The sequence below is a fragment of the Puma concolor genome, chromosome A3 (genome assembly GCF_028749965.1).
Source record: "Puma concolor isolate L17-30 chromosome A3, mPumCon1.1.hap2, whole genome shotgun sequence".
NCBI classification, from domain to species: Eukaryota; Metazoa; Chordata; class Mammalia; order Carnivora; family Felidae; genus Puma; species Puma concolor.
Window position 1 is genome coordinate 74,173,561 of NC_141669.1, and position 14,903 is coordinate 74,188,463.

At 49.8% G+C, this 14,903-nt stretch overlaps 1 protein-coding gene and 1 long non-coding RNA gene across 2 annotated transcripts in view; one reads left to right on the top strand and one right to left on the bottom strand.

The window, feature by feature from the left end:
• LOC147582533 (uncharacterized) overlaps positions 1–6,830 on the bottom strand; it is a 109,539-nt gene extending 102,709 nt beyond the window's left edge. Inside the window, exon 1 of the long non-coding RNA XR_015249229.1 lies at positions 6,634–6,830. This is a non-coding gene — a long non-coding RNA (uncharacterized LOC147582533). The remainder of the gene's footprint in view (positions 1–6,633) is intronic.
• KCNK12 (potassium two pore domain channel subfamily K member 12) overlaps positions 5,900–14,903 on the top strand; it is a 53,926-nt gene continuing 44,922 nt past the window's right edge. The window contains exon 1 of the mRNA XM_086701153.1: positions 5,900–6,931. Within this exon, the coding sequence (XP_086557279.1) occupies positions 6,541–6,931 (391 nt within the window). The 5' untranslated portion in view covers positions 5,900–6,540. The remainder of the gene's footprint in view (positions 6,932–14,903) is intronic.

Consider the following 14,903-nt stretch of genomic DNA (forward strand, 5'->3'; position numbering starts at 1 on the left):
AGATGACATGATATTATACATGGAAAATCCGATAGACTCCACCAAAAGTCTGCTAGAACTGATCCATGAATTCAGCAAAGTTGCAGGATACAAAATCAATGTACAGAAATCAGTTGCATTCTTATACACTAATAATGAAGCAACAGAAAGACAAAGAAAGAAACTGATCCCATTCACAATTGCACCAAGAAGCATAAAATACCTAGGAATAAATCTAACCAAAGATGTAAAAGATCTGTATGCTGAAAACTATAGAAAGCTTATGAAGGTAATTGAAGAAGATTTAAAGAAATGGAAAGACATTCCCTGCTCATGGATTGGAAGAAAAATATTGCCAAAATGTCAATACTACCCAAAGCTATCTACACATTCAATGAAATCCCAATCAAAATTGCACCAGCATTCTTCTCAAAACTAGAACAAGTAATCCTAAAATTCATATGGAACCACAAAAGGCCCCAAATAGCCAAAGTAATTTTGAAGAAGAAGACCAAAGCAGGAGGCATCACAATCCCAGACTTTAGCCTCTACTACAAAGCTGTCATCATCAAGACAGCATGGTATTGGCACAAAAACAGACACACAGACCAATGGAATAGAATAGAAACCCCAGAACTAGACCCACAAACGTATGGCCAACTCATCTTTGACAAAGCAGGAAAGAATATGCAATGGAAGAAAGACAGTCTCTTTAACAAATGGTGCTGGGAGAACTAGACAGCAACATGCAGAAGATTGAAACTAGACCACTTTCTCACACCATTCACAAAAATAAACTCAAAATGGATAAAGGACCTGAATGTGAGACAGGAAACCATCAAAACCCTAGAGGAGAAAGCAGGAAAAGACCTCTCTGACCTCAGCCGTAGCAATTTCTTACTTGATACATCCCCAAAGGCAAGGGAATTAAAAGCAAAAATGAACTACTGGGACCTTATGAAGATAAAAAGCTTCTGCACAGCAAAGGAAACAACCAACAAAACTAAAAGGCAACCAATGGAATGGGAAAAGATATTTGCAAATGACATATCGGACAAAGGGCTAGTATCCAAAATCTATAAAGAGCTCACCAAACTCCACACCCGGAAAACAAATAACCCAGTGAAGAAATGGGCAGAAAACATGAATAGACACTTCTCTAAAGAAGACATCTGGATGGCCAATAGGCACACGAAAAGATGCTCAACGTCGCTCCTCATCAGGGAAATACAAATCAAAACCACACTCAGATATCACCTCACGCCAGTCAGAGTGGCCAAAATGAACAAATCAGGAGACTACAGATGCTGGAGAGGATGTGGAGAAATGGGAACCCTCTTGCACTGTTTGTGGGAATGCAAACTGGTGCAGCCACTCTGGAAAACAGTGTGGAGGTTCCTCAAAAAATTAAAAATAGACCTACCCTATGACCCAGCAGTAGCACTGCTAGGAATTTACCCAAGGGATACAGGAGTACTGATGCATAGGGGCACTTGTACCCCAATGTTGATAGCAGCACTCTCAACGATAGCCAAATTATGGAAAGAGCCTAAATGTCCATCAACTGATGAATGGATAAAGAAATTGTGGTTTATATACACAATGGAGTACTACGTGGCAATGAGAAAGAATGAAATATGGCCCTTTGTAGCAATGTGGATGAACTGGAGAGTGTGATGCTAAGTGAAATAATCCATACAGAGAGAGACAGATACCATATGGTTTCACTCTTATGTGGATCCTGAGAAACTTAACAGGAACCCATGGGGGAGGGGAAGGGAAAAAAAAAAAGAGAGGTTAGAGTGGGAGAGAGCCAAAGCATAAGAGACTCTTAAAAACTGAGAACAAACTGAGGGTTGATGGGGGGTGGGAGGGAGGGGAGGGTAGGTGATGGGCATTGAAGAGGGCATCTTTTGGGATGAGCACTGGGGTTGTATGGAAACCAATTTGACAATAAATTTCATATATTTAAAAAATAAAATAAAATAAAAATAAAAAATTACTTGAAAAATTAAAAAAAAAATTCTCTTTAGCACAGCTAAACTTTTCCCAATTTTTCCTATTTTTTTATTTTAAAGAAATCATGTTCCTTGGGATCAGTTCTTTCCTATTTCCATTTTTTCAATAAAAATTTGGTCAACTAGTTGTAGGTGTATTTTTAATAGCTTTATTGAGATGTAATTCACATAGTATACAATCCACCCATTTAAAATATACAATTTGGGGGCGCCTGGGTGGCGCAGTCGGTTAAGCGTCTGACTTCAGCCAGGTCATGATCTCGCGGTCCGTGAGTTCGAGCCCCGCGTCAGGCTCTGGGCTGATGGCTCAGAGCCTGGAGCCTGTTTCCGATTCTGTGTCTCCCTCTCTCTCTGCCCCTCCCCCGTTCATGCTCTGTCTCTCTCTGTCCCAAAAATAAATAAACGTTGAAAAAAAAATTAAAATATACAATTTGATGCTTTTTAGTATATTCTCATAACTGTGTAATCATCACCACAATTTTAGAATATTTTTATAACCCTCAAGGAAACTCCTATACTCATTAGCAGTCACTCCTATTCCTCCTCAATTCCTTGGCTTTAAGCAACCACTAAGTTATTTCTATCTTTATGGATTTTCCTATTCTGGACATTTCTTATAAATGAGATCATACAATGCATCATCTTTTGTGACTGGCATCTTAATACTTAATACTTTCAAGATCCATTCACATTGTAGCATGTGTTCAGTACTTCATTCCTTTTTATGCTTGAATATGTCATTGTATGGATATATCCCATTGTACTTATCCATTCATAAGTTGATGGACACTTATGAACTTGATGGGTTGTTTCCACTTTTTGGCTATTATTGATAATACTGCTATGAACATTCACTGACAAGCTTTTGTGTGGATATATCTTTTCACTGATCTTGGATATATACATAGAGTAGAGCTGCCAATTGGGTGCAGTTGACCTTTCCCAATTTTCCTGGTTTACATTCCTGTCATTGTGTTTTCTTTTACAAATGGCAGCAATAGGAAAAAAAAGAGAAGACCTGTGCCCATTCAGATGTCTTATTTGAAGTTCTCGAGGGCATAGCAGAATCAAATGATCTTAGGATTGAAATGATGGCATCAAAGTGATTGGGTCAAAATATCCTACAAAGGAAAATTTTTCTGGAAAAAAGTTCTAACCTGAGCTGAGCTGTATATTTGAAGAGCTGGAGAGGAGGAGAAAGAAGATGGCACTCTGGCAGGGGCCATAGCATTAGCAAAGGCCTGATGACTGGGCTGAGTATGGAGCACTTGGGGGATAAGCAAGATGTAGTAGAAAGGGAGCCTGGAATGATTTGCTGGGAATCATATCATCAAGGGTTTGAATAGCAGGGTTTTAATATCTTTGGGGGACCATGGAAGACTGTGGTCTAGGGACATTAGTCAAGTGATCAGATCAAATGGCATGGGCACAGCAATGACTGGCAGATGCAGGCAAGATGGAGCTAAAAAGGGAGACATCTCAGATAGCAAGTCTTCATCCCTAGGAGGCTCTTGCAGTAATTCAGGGCCAAGGTGAAGGCTTTGAGGATAGCCAGCTGGAAATCAGTGGCTTAAATATTGATTTAGTGGGCAAAGTGGCATTCATCATGGGGCTGGTCCCTCAAAGGACCCATGCCTATGTGCAGGGAACTCATCATTTTCCTATTATATAAATTGATTAGATCATTCAGAGCTGAGACTGATGCCAGGGGTTTGCTGCTAATCAAGCTAGAATAACAAGCTGGAGGACAAGGCAGGCCCTTTGCCAACTGGGCAAGGAGCTGGTCCAGAGGCACAGAACACTGCAGCAAAGCACTCTGTCCCTGCCCTGGGATTCTGGGCAAAGAAAGGCCCTGAGGTCTGGCAATGCCCTTCAGCTGCCTCTAGAGGCTTCTAGGGCCGACTCCTGGAATGATACTTCTCAGGGCGTCTGTCAGATACTTCGGTCAAGTGGAACCCAGCCCTGAAGGCCTATGGCTGGGCTGTCCCCCCTGCCTTCAGGAATTTGTAGAGATGGGAGTATCATAGGGAAGACAGAACAAGTTGGGGCAACACCAGTGGAGAGCCCAAGGGAGGCAAAGCCTTGGAAAAAGAGTAATTGAAGGGCATTTTGCAAATAAAGCAATAGTCTGCGAGGGCAATAATCCGTGTTTGCTTAAGTCTCCCACTATGAGATTCTCCCCTTCACGCAAAGATTCCCCTGCCCCTTTCTAATAAGGTCATCACAAAACATGACACGTGCCACCCACAGCCAGAAAGCCTAATTCTGACTATGGTGATGGATCCTCTTCTCATCTGTCCCTCCCTAACACGGAGGGGAGTGCAGTTGGCTCCATCTACAAACTGGAACAGCATTTCTAGGAAGATCCAAGTCTCCAATGTGCCTGGTTTAAGCAAATCAACATCCCAAGTCAGATGCCTTTTAGCTTTCTGCCAGCTTTCCTGCTCCCCACCCACCTCCAGTCTCCATGTGGGGGCATGGGGTCAGAGGTACTTGGTTTCTAAGCAGGGGAATGCTCAGTGAGTGGACTGAGGCTCCTTCAGGAACCACTTTGAGCACCCGGACCCTGAGGGGTCGGACGATGCTGCCACCACTTTTGGTCGACCTTAGCTCAGTGTTTTCTATTGTGGAGGCCAGATAGCTTGGGAAATGGGGTGGGGAAACAGTTCTGCATTTTGCCCCAGTTCACCCACCTAGTGTATTTAAATACAGTTACCATCATTGTTTTTATTTTCTGTATCTGCGTGGATTCATCATCGTCATCGGAAGGGGGCAGAGAAGGGGCTGGCTGCCTGAATAAGGTGGTGTTTCGTCCGTACCTAAGGTGTTCCTCACCACAGAACTTTGTGACCCAGGCCAAACCCGGACTGTGTTCGCGGAGAAGCTCCCGCGGTAGCGCGGAGCACCTGCTGTTTCCCGGGTGCGGCGGGACCAGGGGACGACGATTCCCCGCCCCCGCCACACTCAAAAGCACACCCTTTCCCCGCCCCCCACGCCGGCCTCCTGAGAGCCCTCTAGTGAGCTTCCTCTACCCTTCTACCCACCCCACCGCAGCCAGGTTCCTATCCAGACTCCCCGATCCTGGGCTAGATGGGTAAGGGGGCTGGGTGGCAAAAGAAGACCCAGCAGCAGGGTGGGTTTGGACGCCTCCTCCTCCTCCGGTGGCACCTCGATCCCCTGACTCCTCCCCTGTCTCTGTTCCGCAGCGTCCTCGCCCTGTCAGCACTCTGCTTCAGCAACTGTACCTGCCGCTGACTGGGGGAACACAGGAGAAGGAGAAAGGGGAACAGGGTTTGGGGAGCACCGCGCAGCAGGATGACGGGCCTCGCCCCGCGCTGCGGGCCCCGGCAGCCCTAGAGCCGCCCGCCCCCCGGCTGCCGCACCGATGCGCTGTCCGCGGTGCTGACGCCGGCCGCCTGCTAGGTTGGGAAGGGGAGGAGACTCCCTCACTCCCGGGTCTCCAAGAGCCGAGTGACCCCACCCCCATTCCTTCCCAGGCGGGATCATTTCTGCAAAGGAACCCTCTGAGACCTAGCGCTGCCGAAGGATCCAGGAAGAAGAGGGAACTTAAACTTCGGTTGCAGCCCAAGAACCGGGTGTCGGGGGATTCGCGTTGTGTGGCCCCCAACGCCCTGCGACCTCAGGGCACCACCAAGTTGAGCAAAGTTTGGCGGCAGCTTGGAGATAAGAAAGGGATTCCGAAGCCGAAGCTCAGGGAGGGGACGGACGGGGTTCCCCGACAGGGTGGTAGCCAGCACCGCAGTCCGGACACCTGCTTCGGTGCCCCGCATTTAATGCCGCCGGAACGACTGGGAGGCGTCGCAGCAGCCCAACTCCCCACCCCTTCCCTCCCATCCTTATCTCCCCCCCCCCCCCCGCCTTCAACACCCCGCCCCGGGCGCCGGTGACTCCGCCTCTCCGTGCCGGGCGGCTCTCCGGCTGAAGCTGGAAAGGGAGCGCTTCCCGGGACTCGGCTCGGTTCTGAGGCTCCGAAGCCGACGCCGCCGGCTCAGGCCCGGGGGTGGGAGCTGGACTGCCGGTGCAGCCTGAGCCTGGGAGCCGCCAAGCAGGGAACGCCTCATGGGACGACCCCAGGGGCTCTCTTCGTGCCCTGCTGCGGCGTCCCAGTCTTAGGCTCCCGGGTTCCCCAGCCCGCCCCGCCCGCAGCCCGCGGCCTGTCTGGAGAAGAGTATGAGGCCCGGGGCCCCGCGGACGCCGGCCACAGGGCGGCAGGGGCCTAGCTTCAGACCCCCGCGCCCGAGGGTGGCTGGTGAGGAGCCGCGGGAGCCGGCGAGGCGTCGGGGCGCGGAGAGGAGCGTCCCAGCCCGGGAACCTCAAGGGCCGCGGGACCCGTGTGCGGCCTGAGTGCCAAGGAGGAGGCGGAGGCGAGGCGCCCCGCCGTCCGGGCTCTGGGAGAAGCGGCAAGGGGCTCCGCGGCGGCCCCCGACCCCTGGCCACCATCCTCACGCTTCTGCTCCCGCGGGGGGGATGTCGCGGCCCGGGCCCCGAGCGCCGCCCCGGCCCTGGGGCTGAGCTCCGGACCATGTCCTCCCGCAGCCCCCGGCCCCCGCCCCGCCGCTGCCGCCGCCGCCTGCCGCGCCCCTCCTGCTGCTGCTGCTGCTGCCGACGCTCGCACCTCAACGAGGACACGGGTCGCTTCGTGCTGCTGGCGGCGCTCATCGGCCTCTACCTGGTGGCGGGCGCCACAGTCTTCTCGGCGCTCGAGAGCCCGGGCGAGGCGGAGGCGCGGGCGCGCTGGGGCGCCACGCTGCGCAACTTCAGCGCGGCGCACGGCGTGGCGGAGCCAGAGCTGCGCGCCTTCCTCCGGCACTACGAGGCCGCGCTGGCTGCCGGCGTCCGAGCAGACGCGCTGCGCCCGCGCTGGGACTTCCCTGGCGCCTTCTACTTCGTGGGCACAGTGGTATCCACCATAGGTGAGCAGCGCGCCCCGCGCGCGTCTTTCCTCTCCGCGCCTTTCACCTGCCACCCTTTCTACCGCTCGGCGGCTGGTCCGCGTCCCTCGGCTTCCCCCTTCCCTTCTAATGCCCCACTGCCTAGTTTCGTCTTGCCCTCACCCCTCCGCCGGTCCCCCTCCCCCTGACCCTTCTCTTTCTTAACTGGCTTTCGGCGCGGTAAGTGGCCTGGGAGACCCATCTCTGGCGCTCACCCAGAGTTGACTCTCCAGGCAGTACGGCCCAATGGGGAGAACCCTCACCCAGCCACTGGGCTGACCCGCGGCCGCCCGCGCGCTCTAGCGCTTCCCAGCTCCGTAACTTGACCTCTGTGCGCCTCAGTTTTCTCCTCTAAAAGGACTTGTGAGAATAAGCGTCTAGGGCCTTCTATTTCCTTCTATTTCTCACGCCCCCTGGGTCTGTTTCCTCATGCAGATGATTTGGGAAGCCCCCTTTCCCTCCACTCACCACGTTTTTATCTTTTTTTTTTTTTTTATCTCTCTTCTTTCTTCTTTTCCACATGTTTTTCTTCAGCATCCTCTAGCCCTTTACCCTGGGGATAACGAACACTTTCCTTGATCTCCTTCCCACCCGCTACTCCTACAGTCTACACCTCCCCCTCCACCAAAGAAAAGCCCGTTAGACTCTGAGGCCAGGATTTCAGCGCTCTTATTCCGCCCGCCTTCCCACTTGGATTTTCTCCCCCTTCTCCCTCCACCCGCTTCCCAGCTTCTCCTCCAATTTCTTGACCTCTCTCGTTACCTTGCCATCTTTTCCAACCAATAGTGGCACCAAAGGGTAACCGGGTGGGGTGGGGAGGGGGCAGTTTCTCCATACTTTTTATCATTCCTTCTTATGTTTGGTATAAACAGTTCACGGTTTCAGAACCACACAAAATATGATGTGTAAATACTCTTTCAAGCCCCCCACTTCTACTTTCACACCCCCACCCCCATCCCACCAGCCTCTCCTGTAGAGATCTTGGAGCCACTGGCTGCTCAGCACTACACCCCTTCCTTCTTTTTTCTTTTCCTGTCACCCACTTTCCCCATCCCCCCTTTCTGAGGATGCTGGGTGTCATGTGAAACAGACCTCCTCCTCAGTTACTACAGAGTGCAGAATAAATACAGGATTGCCACTGCGGTGAGATTTTGTGTGTGTGTGCTGTCCGCTCCTGCTTTGAGCTCCAGGGTGGGAGAGGGCATTTGGCTGGCCATATCACTAGTCACCCCAAGGCACTATCTCCTGGTGGTAGTTTTGGAGGAGAGGGCTGGTTTCACTGGGTTGAGAAGTGAGGGATTGCATAGACACAACTTCCATGGGTAGGCTCTGGGCTGGTTTTGTATGCCAGCTCAGAGGTGGGCATAGACCAACTGGCCAGTGTAAGCCATCACAGATGGCTGCTGGGAGGCAGAGAAAGACTTCATCCATGTGCAGGATATGAGCAGCTTAGAGATGTCTCTCTGAGTGTATATGTATAGTCTACGAAAGGGCTTCCTTTCCTTCAATGATTTTTCATGTGTCATGCTTCATCTGATTATTTTAAATAGAAATGGCAAATATGGCCCAAGCCCAAAGCACACACAAATTTGGTAAAAATACCTTTTAAAAGCTATATCATGTTGTTATGGTGATTGAAGATATAAAATGACCCCCCTCAAAAAAATCCCCTTGTAAGAGCTGCATCAAGTTGCTATAGCAACTAGAGTTTTTTTTTTTAAGTGCTTTAAAAGTACTAAGGATGCTTAGTCCTAGAGGATGACATCATGCACTCATAGCTCATTACTGATTTGTGCTCTTTCTCTTGGAAACACACCCTTTTGCTTTCTTCCACCTAGAGGCACACCTGTGCACATATTGGATGGCCACAGCATTTCTCTCCCGGTTACATGCTCTGGCTTCAGCTTCCTAATGGAACGTACACGCTAAAGGGAGAGGTGTTAGCAGTGTCCTCTTCCCCTACAGGGAGTGAGTCCATCCAGATGGGGCCCCATGCCAGTGACCTGTTGGTCTCTGTGCCTCTCGGATGAGCACCCATCAATTTCTTCATGCACTGCCCAGCCACAGCTTCTAAAGCTTCTCTCAGTCCTTGCACGAAATCAAGTCTGTGTGTTGGCAAATTGTTCCAAGCCCCAGCCTTTAAGCTACTGGCAGGAGTGGCTGTTCTTTAGTCAAGCAGAAAGGAACTATGTTCTCTTTCTTGATTTGTGTTTTCAGATGTAGGCAAGCAGTGTAGGAGGGCTACAGTGAAGCATGTGGCTGTGTTACGAATGACCCAGCACATTGTTTCCAAAATTTGCTGCACGGAGACATTCATCTCTCAGGGGAGCTACACTCAGGGACAGGAACTAGCCTGTGGACAACTTAGCATTGAACTAGACCTTTGCAGGGATGCCAAGACAGCTACACGAGTAGCAGGATCCACGTGCTGCCATGGCCTGGAGCACTGGTTCAAACTGGTCACTTCTGTCAGATAAGTTCTGCTGAATCCCAAAGTAGCATGGTTGTCATTTCAGCCTTCTCTTGCAAAATATACTTAGATGGGATGTAAGTAAAGGTCTACATACATCAGTTTCTCTTCTGCTTACATCATTTCTTTCCCTTAAATGCCCTGAGTCTTCAGAGACAATTATTATTAGTATTGGTGCTTTTGTGGATTTAGCAGCTCAGGAAGCCACAGCTTGGTCCAAAATGGGCAGTCAGGATTCTCTGCCTGCCACCTCATCCAGTGAAGAGGAAAATTAGCATGCACTCCGTTTTCTCTGATCAGTGGGTATCATGGTATAGATGGCCCATGCAACGGTGGGCATTCCTCTTTGGTGGTGCATGGACCCTGCTAAATGATTCATCTAGATGTTCGTATGGACAAATCTTCCTTTATTCTATAAATATTGATGTATTGTGTATGTCAGGCCCGGTGCTACGTTTTGAAAAGTTAAAGTTTATTCTATAAGACACAGGTTAAAGCATATTCCACAGCAGATGGATCATAGTATTTATGGGCAACATATCCTGGCTATTTTCACTAAAGATGATTAGAACAAGGAGGAGACCTTTAGTCCAGTCCCGTGTGGTGCAAAGTTCTAAGGGAATTGTCTCAGGTCACAGTTAATTATATGTTCAGCTGGATCGAGAATCCATGTTGTGCAGTGTTTGGTCTACCAGTTTCATGCATATAAGTGGCGGACACCTTCTTGTTTGAGACTGAAGTATTTAATAATGGGTGTGTGGGGGATGGTCTGACATTAGGGCAGGGCTGGGCAGGAGAACTGGTCTGTTGGTCAGGCCAAGAACTGATTAAGTCCAGAGAACACTTGAAGGATCAAACATATGTTAGAGGTCAGACAGATGAGAAGCATCTGGCAGGTCTAAGACAGCTGGGAAGGCAAGAGCCAATACCAAGAAGGTCAGAGACAGGTACTAACAAGTAAGGAGACCTTCTGGTGTTTATCAGAATGTTACAGAGATGGAAACCACTTGCTTTCTGCCTTCTTTTGCCCCAGTGTGTGTGTGTGTGTGTGTGTGTGTGTGTGTGTGTACGCACGCACACACACACACACATAGGGAAAGGGAAGAAGGGGCAGGAATGGGCCTTCAGCTAGAGGGAGACACACATGTGGCTGTATTTAGGGTTAGATGGAACACCATGATAACATGGAATATTTGTCTGGACATTTGGCTTGAACAGGGCCCCATACCAGAGCTAGGTAGTTTGCAGTGGTATAGACACATGTGTGCCCACATGGTACAGATCCAGTGGGAAAATTTGCCAGTGATTGTTCAGCAGTAGTTGAGGCTGTATAGGAAGTCAGCCTGAAGAGCTCAAGCAAAATACAAATCCACTTTGTGGTCTAAATTATTCATATTGGTTGCTTACACTGAACTGAAACCCTGAGTGGTATTATTTCTTTCATTTATGCGATGTGACATATTCCTAAGGGGTTGAAATCAAGTTTGTTTTAATGTGAATGCATTCATTTATTCATTCCTCCATTTAACAAAATCCAAGACAAGTCTAGCTCATCGTAGATCCATGTGTGGCCTTTGGCAGATCATTATCTGCATCTCCTGTGATTACATGAACTCCTCCAGGTAAAGATGGCGGCTTGTGTTCTGTTCGCACTAAACAATATTCTTGGAGGCAGTGCTCTAGCTCAAAGATATTCAAGCAATCCAAAGGGTATTAATCCATCGTTTCACAGCCTAAAGGATGTTTTACTGGTTTACTTTGAAAAGAATAAAAGGAAACTCTCTACTGGGGTTTTAATTATGCAACTGCTGTCAGATTTACACATAGGGAAGAACATATTTAAAAGTCTTTCTCAAATGGCAGCTTGATATAAACAGAAATATTTTTGCTTCCTTTTATTAGGTTTGCTGGCAGCGTATTTGAGCTATAAAGTTAAAACCACGCCGCTCTAGACGGGATGGTGTAGGTATAAGAGAGTTGTCACTGTTGACACTGCATAATTTAGCTTGCTACTTTCAGAATTAGGCACACTTAATTATTCAGCCGCGAGATTAGTAACAAGTCCTAACTTTTTTCCTCTTTTTTTCACATGGATTTTTAAAACTGTTTTCACTTCAAAGGAAACTAAGACATTATAAGACCGAAATGTCACCGCCACATTTACATTCGGTTTTCTTCTAACATGTATGTAATCCAACTGGAGGTGGTTCTGATCCCAGGAGGCAAATAACATTACCCAGAAGGAATGGAGCCCCTTTCCTCACTTATTTCCCCCATCAACTATTTTTTATTGAAAGATGGTGCTATGACAGCTTTGAAGGACCTTTAAGGAAACGCATTCTCATCCACACCCATCCGCAGCATCCAGCCCTGACCCCAGCACATGGTGGACACTCGATCATTATTTATTCAGTGAACAAGAGAGCAAATCACTCATAATACAACTGTAGTTCTCTGGCACACCTTTCATAGGGAAAAGAAAGAGAACTGATCTGTGCTAAGCTGCTTCCCTTTTGTTAACATTTTATCATCAGTGTTGTTTCTAGGTTTCCACATAGCCTTCACATGCTAATTTTAGTGGGTGCATAATATTCCATCTGGTTGATGTTCTATAATTTACTACCCCTATTGCTGGGAAGCCGGGTGGTTCCCTGTTTGGGGCTATTTTGAGTAATGCCACAGTGATCATCTTTATGCAGATGGCCTTTTCCTCCTGTAACATCTCCTTGGGTTGAATTCTCAGTGGTGAAATTGCTGAGTCAGTGGATACTGCTGTCTTCGTGGCTTCTGTGACCAGCCCCTTCCAAGTGAGGGACTGTCTGGTCTCCCCCAAGCTGAGCCTATACCTCTCCATGGCCTGACAGAGACCAGTTATCCAGCTGCTTGTTCCATGGAAACAGGCCACAGACTGCCACTTAGTTTTCTCCAGGATTGCATTCAGTCCCTGGGGCTGAGCCGCCCCTTGAACAAGCCTGTGGCTTCAGCATTTTTAGCCTCCATTGCTTTAATGAGAATTGCTTCCTTTGGGAAGTTCTGGGTGAATGAAGAATGGCAGGAAAGAGGAACAGATGGGAATAGCTGCCAGGCCATCAAAGACTGAGAGAGAGGGGTACCTGGAGCCTCTTCCCTCCTGTCCCCTGTACTCCTGGGGACCGTCTCCCACCACTCCTGGGCCGAGCCAGCTGAAGGAGAGCATTCTTCCCCTCAGCCCTGACTGGGCCACAGCCTGGAATGGCCCAAATTGTGCCACAGAAGCAAAGATCTACCCCTCAGGGATCCCAGCTAGACACTACCATAAAAGTCTCCCAAGCATTTAGACCATTTTGCCAACAAAAGCCAACAAGCCTTCCATTATAGAAAACAGACAGTAGCAAAGCTGCTCTGATTGGAGCCCTGCCCGTCAGGCCTACTCTTGGATGCCATGCTCTCCCCAAAAGCTTCTCCGAGGACCCCCTAGAGCTCCTCCAAGACCCGCCTGAAGAGGGCTAATTTAGCCTTGTTCATTTCACGTAAGGTTCAGAGAGGGGGAGAGGTTCCCAAGGTCACACAGCGGGTCAGGGGAACATTTAGCTGTACCTCAGGGAGAAAAGGGAAGAGCTTATAGAAAGGAGAACAGGACATCTCAGGAGCAGCCAAGTCAGTCAGGTGCCTTCGAGGTGTCCTCCAGGGAGAAGCTCCTACTCCATCTGAAGGTGGTCTGTGTTTGAAGGTGGGGTGTGGTGCCCCCAGCCCTGTCATCTACAATAGGACTCTCCTTGCCCCTGTATGGCCGCCTCAGATTCAGAGGAGCTGAGAGACAGAGCAAAAAGCCACTGTGTTCCTGTGGTCATTCCTAGCCCGGGTCTTCCCCAGTCTTCTGACCCTCCCCTGGCTCCTGTCTAGTTCCACTCCCTTCCCCAGGGCCCAGGGCTGGGACAGGGGATGCCAGCCAGCAGACCGGAATGTGTGTGGGCTGAGGTGGGCACACTGGGCAGTCTCAAGCTCTGACTGCACTCAGGGGCAGGGGCGGGATATCTGTGTAGGGAAGAGTCAGGAGGTGGAGGGGCTTGAGGCTATGAGGACACAGGACTTTCCATGGGATTGAGAAGAGCCTTTCACAGTACTAGGGGAGGTGCCAGGAGAGAGCAGAGAGAGAATCAAAACCCCCAGGCCCTCAGCCCAAGCCAGCCCTTGGCTGCCACCCTTGCTGTCAGGCTCTGCCCCAGGGAGTTTTGTCCTGAATCTGCCATTCCCAGGACCGCCTCCAACCTAGCTGTTCCTCACGGCACTCTAGGCTGCCTCTGCTAGCCATCAGTGGTGATGGGGGAGGATGCTCTGGATCCTGTCTGTGAGTGTCACCCCTTCCTTGGACTTGGCAACCCCAGCTCAGGACTAAGCTCCCAGCTCAGTAGCAGTCAGCGGTGACTGGTGTACCTGTGTCCTTGAAGGATCGAGCTGTGGGGGACCTGCTCTGCTTCCCCTAGATCCCAGAGGACTCACCCCCAGGTGAGCCCAGGATGGAGATGCCAGAGTTTTATAATTTCAGGTTTTACTGTGTCTGGATACAGTATTGTTGTGCTCACAGTAATACATAGTGCAGGGCAGGAAGGCAGAGTAGCCCAGAGCAGTGCTTCTCAAACTATAAAGTACATGTGAATCTCTGGTTCTTGTCAACACGCAGGTGTCTGCCCAGTAGGTCTGGGGGAACCTGAGACTCTGCATTCCTCATGGGCTTTCAGTGACATCCATATCACTGGTCCCCAGGCTGCACCTCTACTAGCCAGGGTGTAGGGAAGCAGCAGTGAATCAGGGGCTGGCAGCTGAGACCCACCTCTGCCACTCACTGGCCCTGTGGCTTTGGACAGGACACATCACCTCCCACTACCTCAGTTTCTCCATTCCTAAAAGGAGGGAGTCCCTGCAGTCCCTGGGGTCCCTTCCAGCTCTGACGTTCTCACATCTAGGAAGGTGATTTGCTCCCATTCTCCCAGTGCAGTATAATGTGGACTAAACACGCCAGCTATGCAGCCTGCCGGCTTGACTTCCGGTCCCCATTCTGCCACTTACAATCCATGGGCTCCTGGTGCGTAGATATACCTCTCCTCACCTGTGTTTCCTCTAGAAAGTGAGGATAACGATGGCTCCTGCCCCATGGAGTTACTTTAAGGACTGAGGGAGCTAGTCCGTGTGTGCAGTGCCTGGCAAGCCCTCAGGAACCATCAGCTGCCCAGAAGTGGCCCCATTGGCAAGTTGCCTCACTGCACAGGAGGGAAACTGAGGCAGTACTCACCCCCTGCAGCTCACCCACACACACCACCCTGGGCACAACCCTCTGGGTCCCAGCCACACCTGCAGCGTGGCATCTGCTGCCCTCTCATTGGCCACTGCCTCTGGGGTGTGTTGCTGTCCTGCACTGTTACATAACTGGCCTGGAAGGGTGCTTTTTAAAATGCATTTTATTTGGTTCCTCAACTAGAACGTCTTACTAATTCTTCACATGTGTGT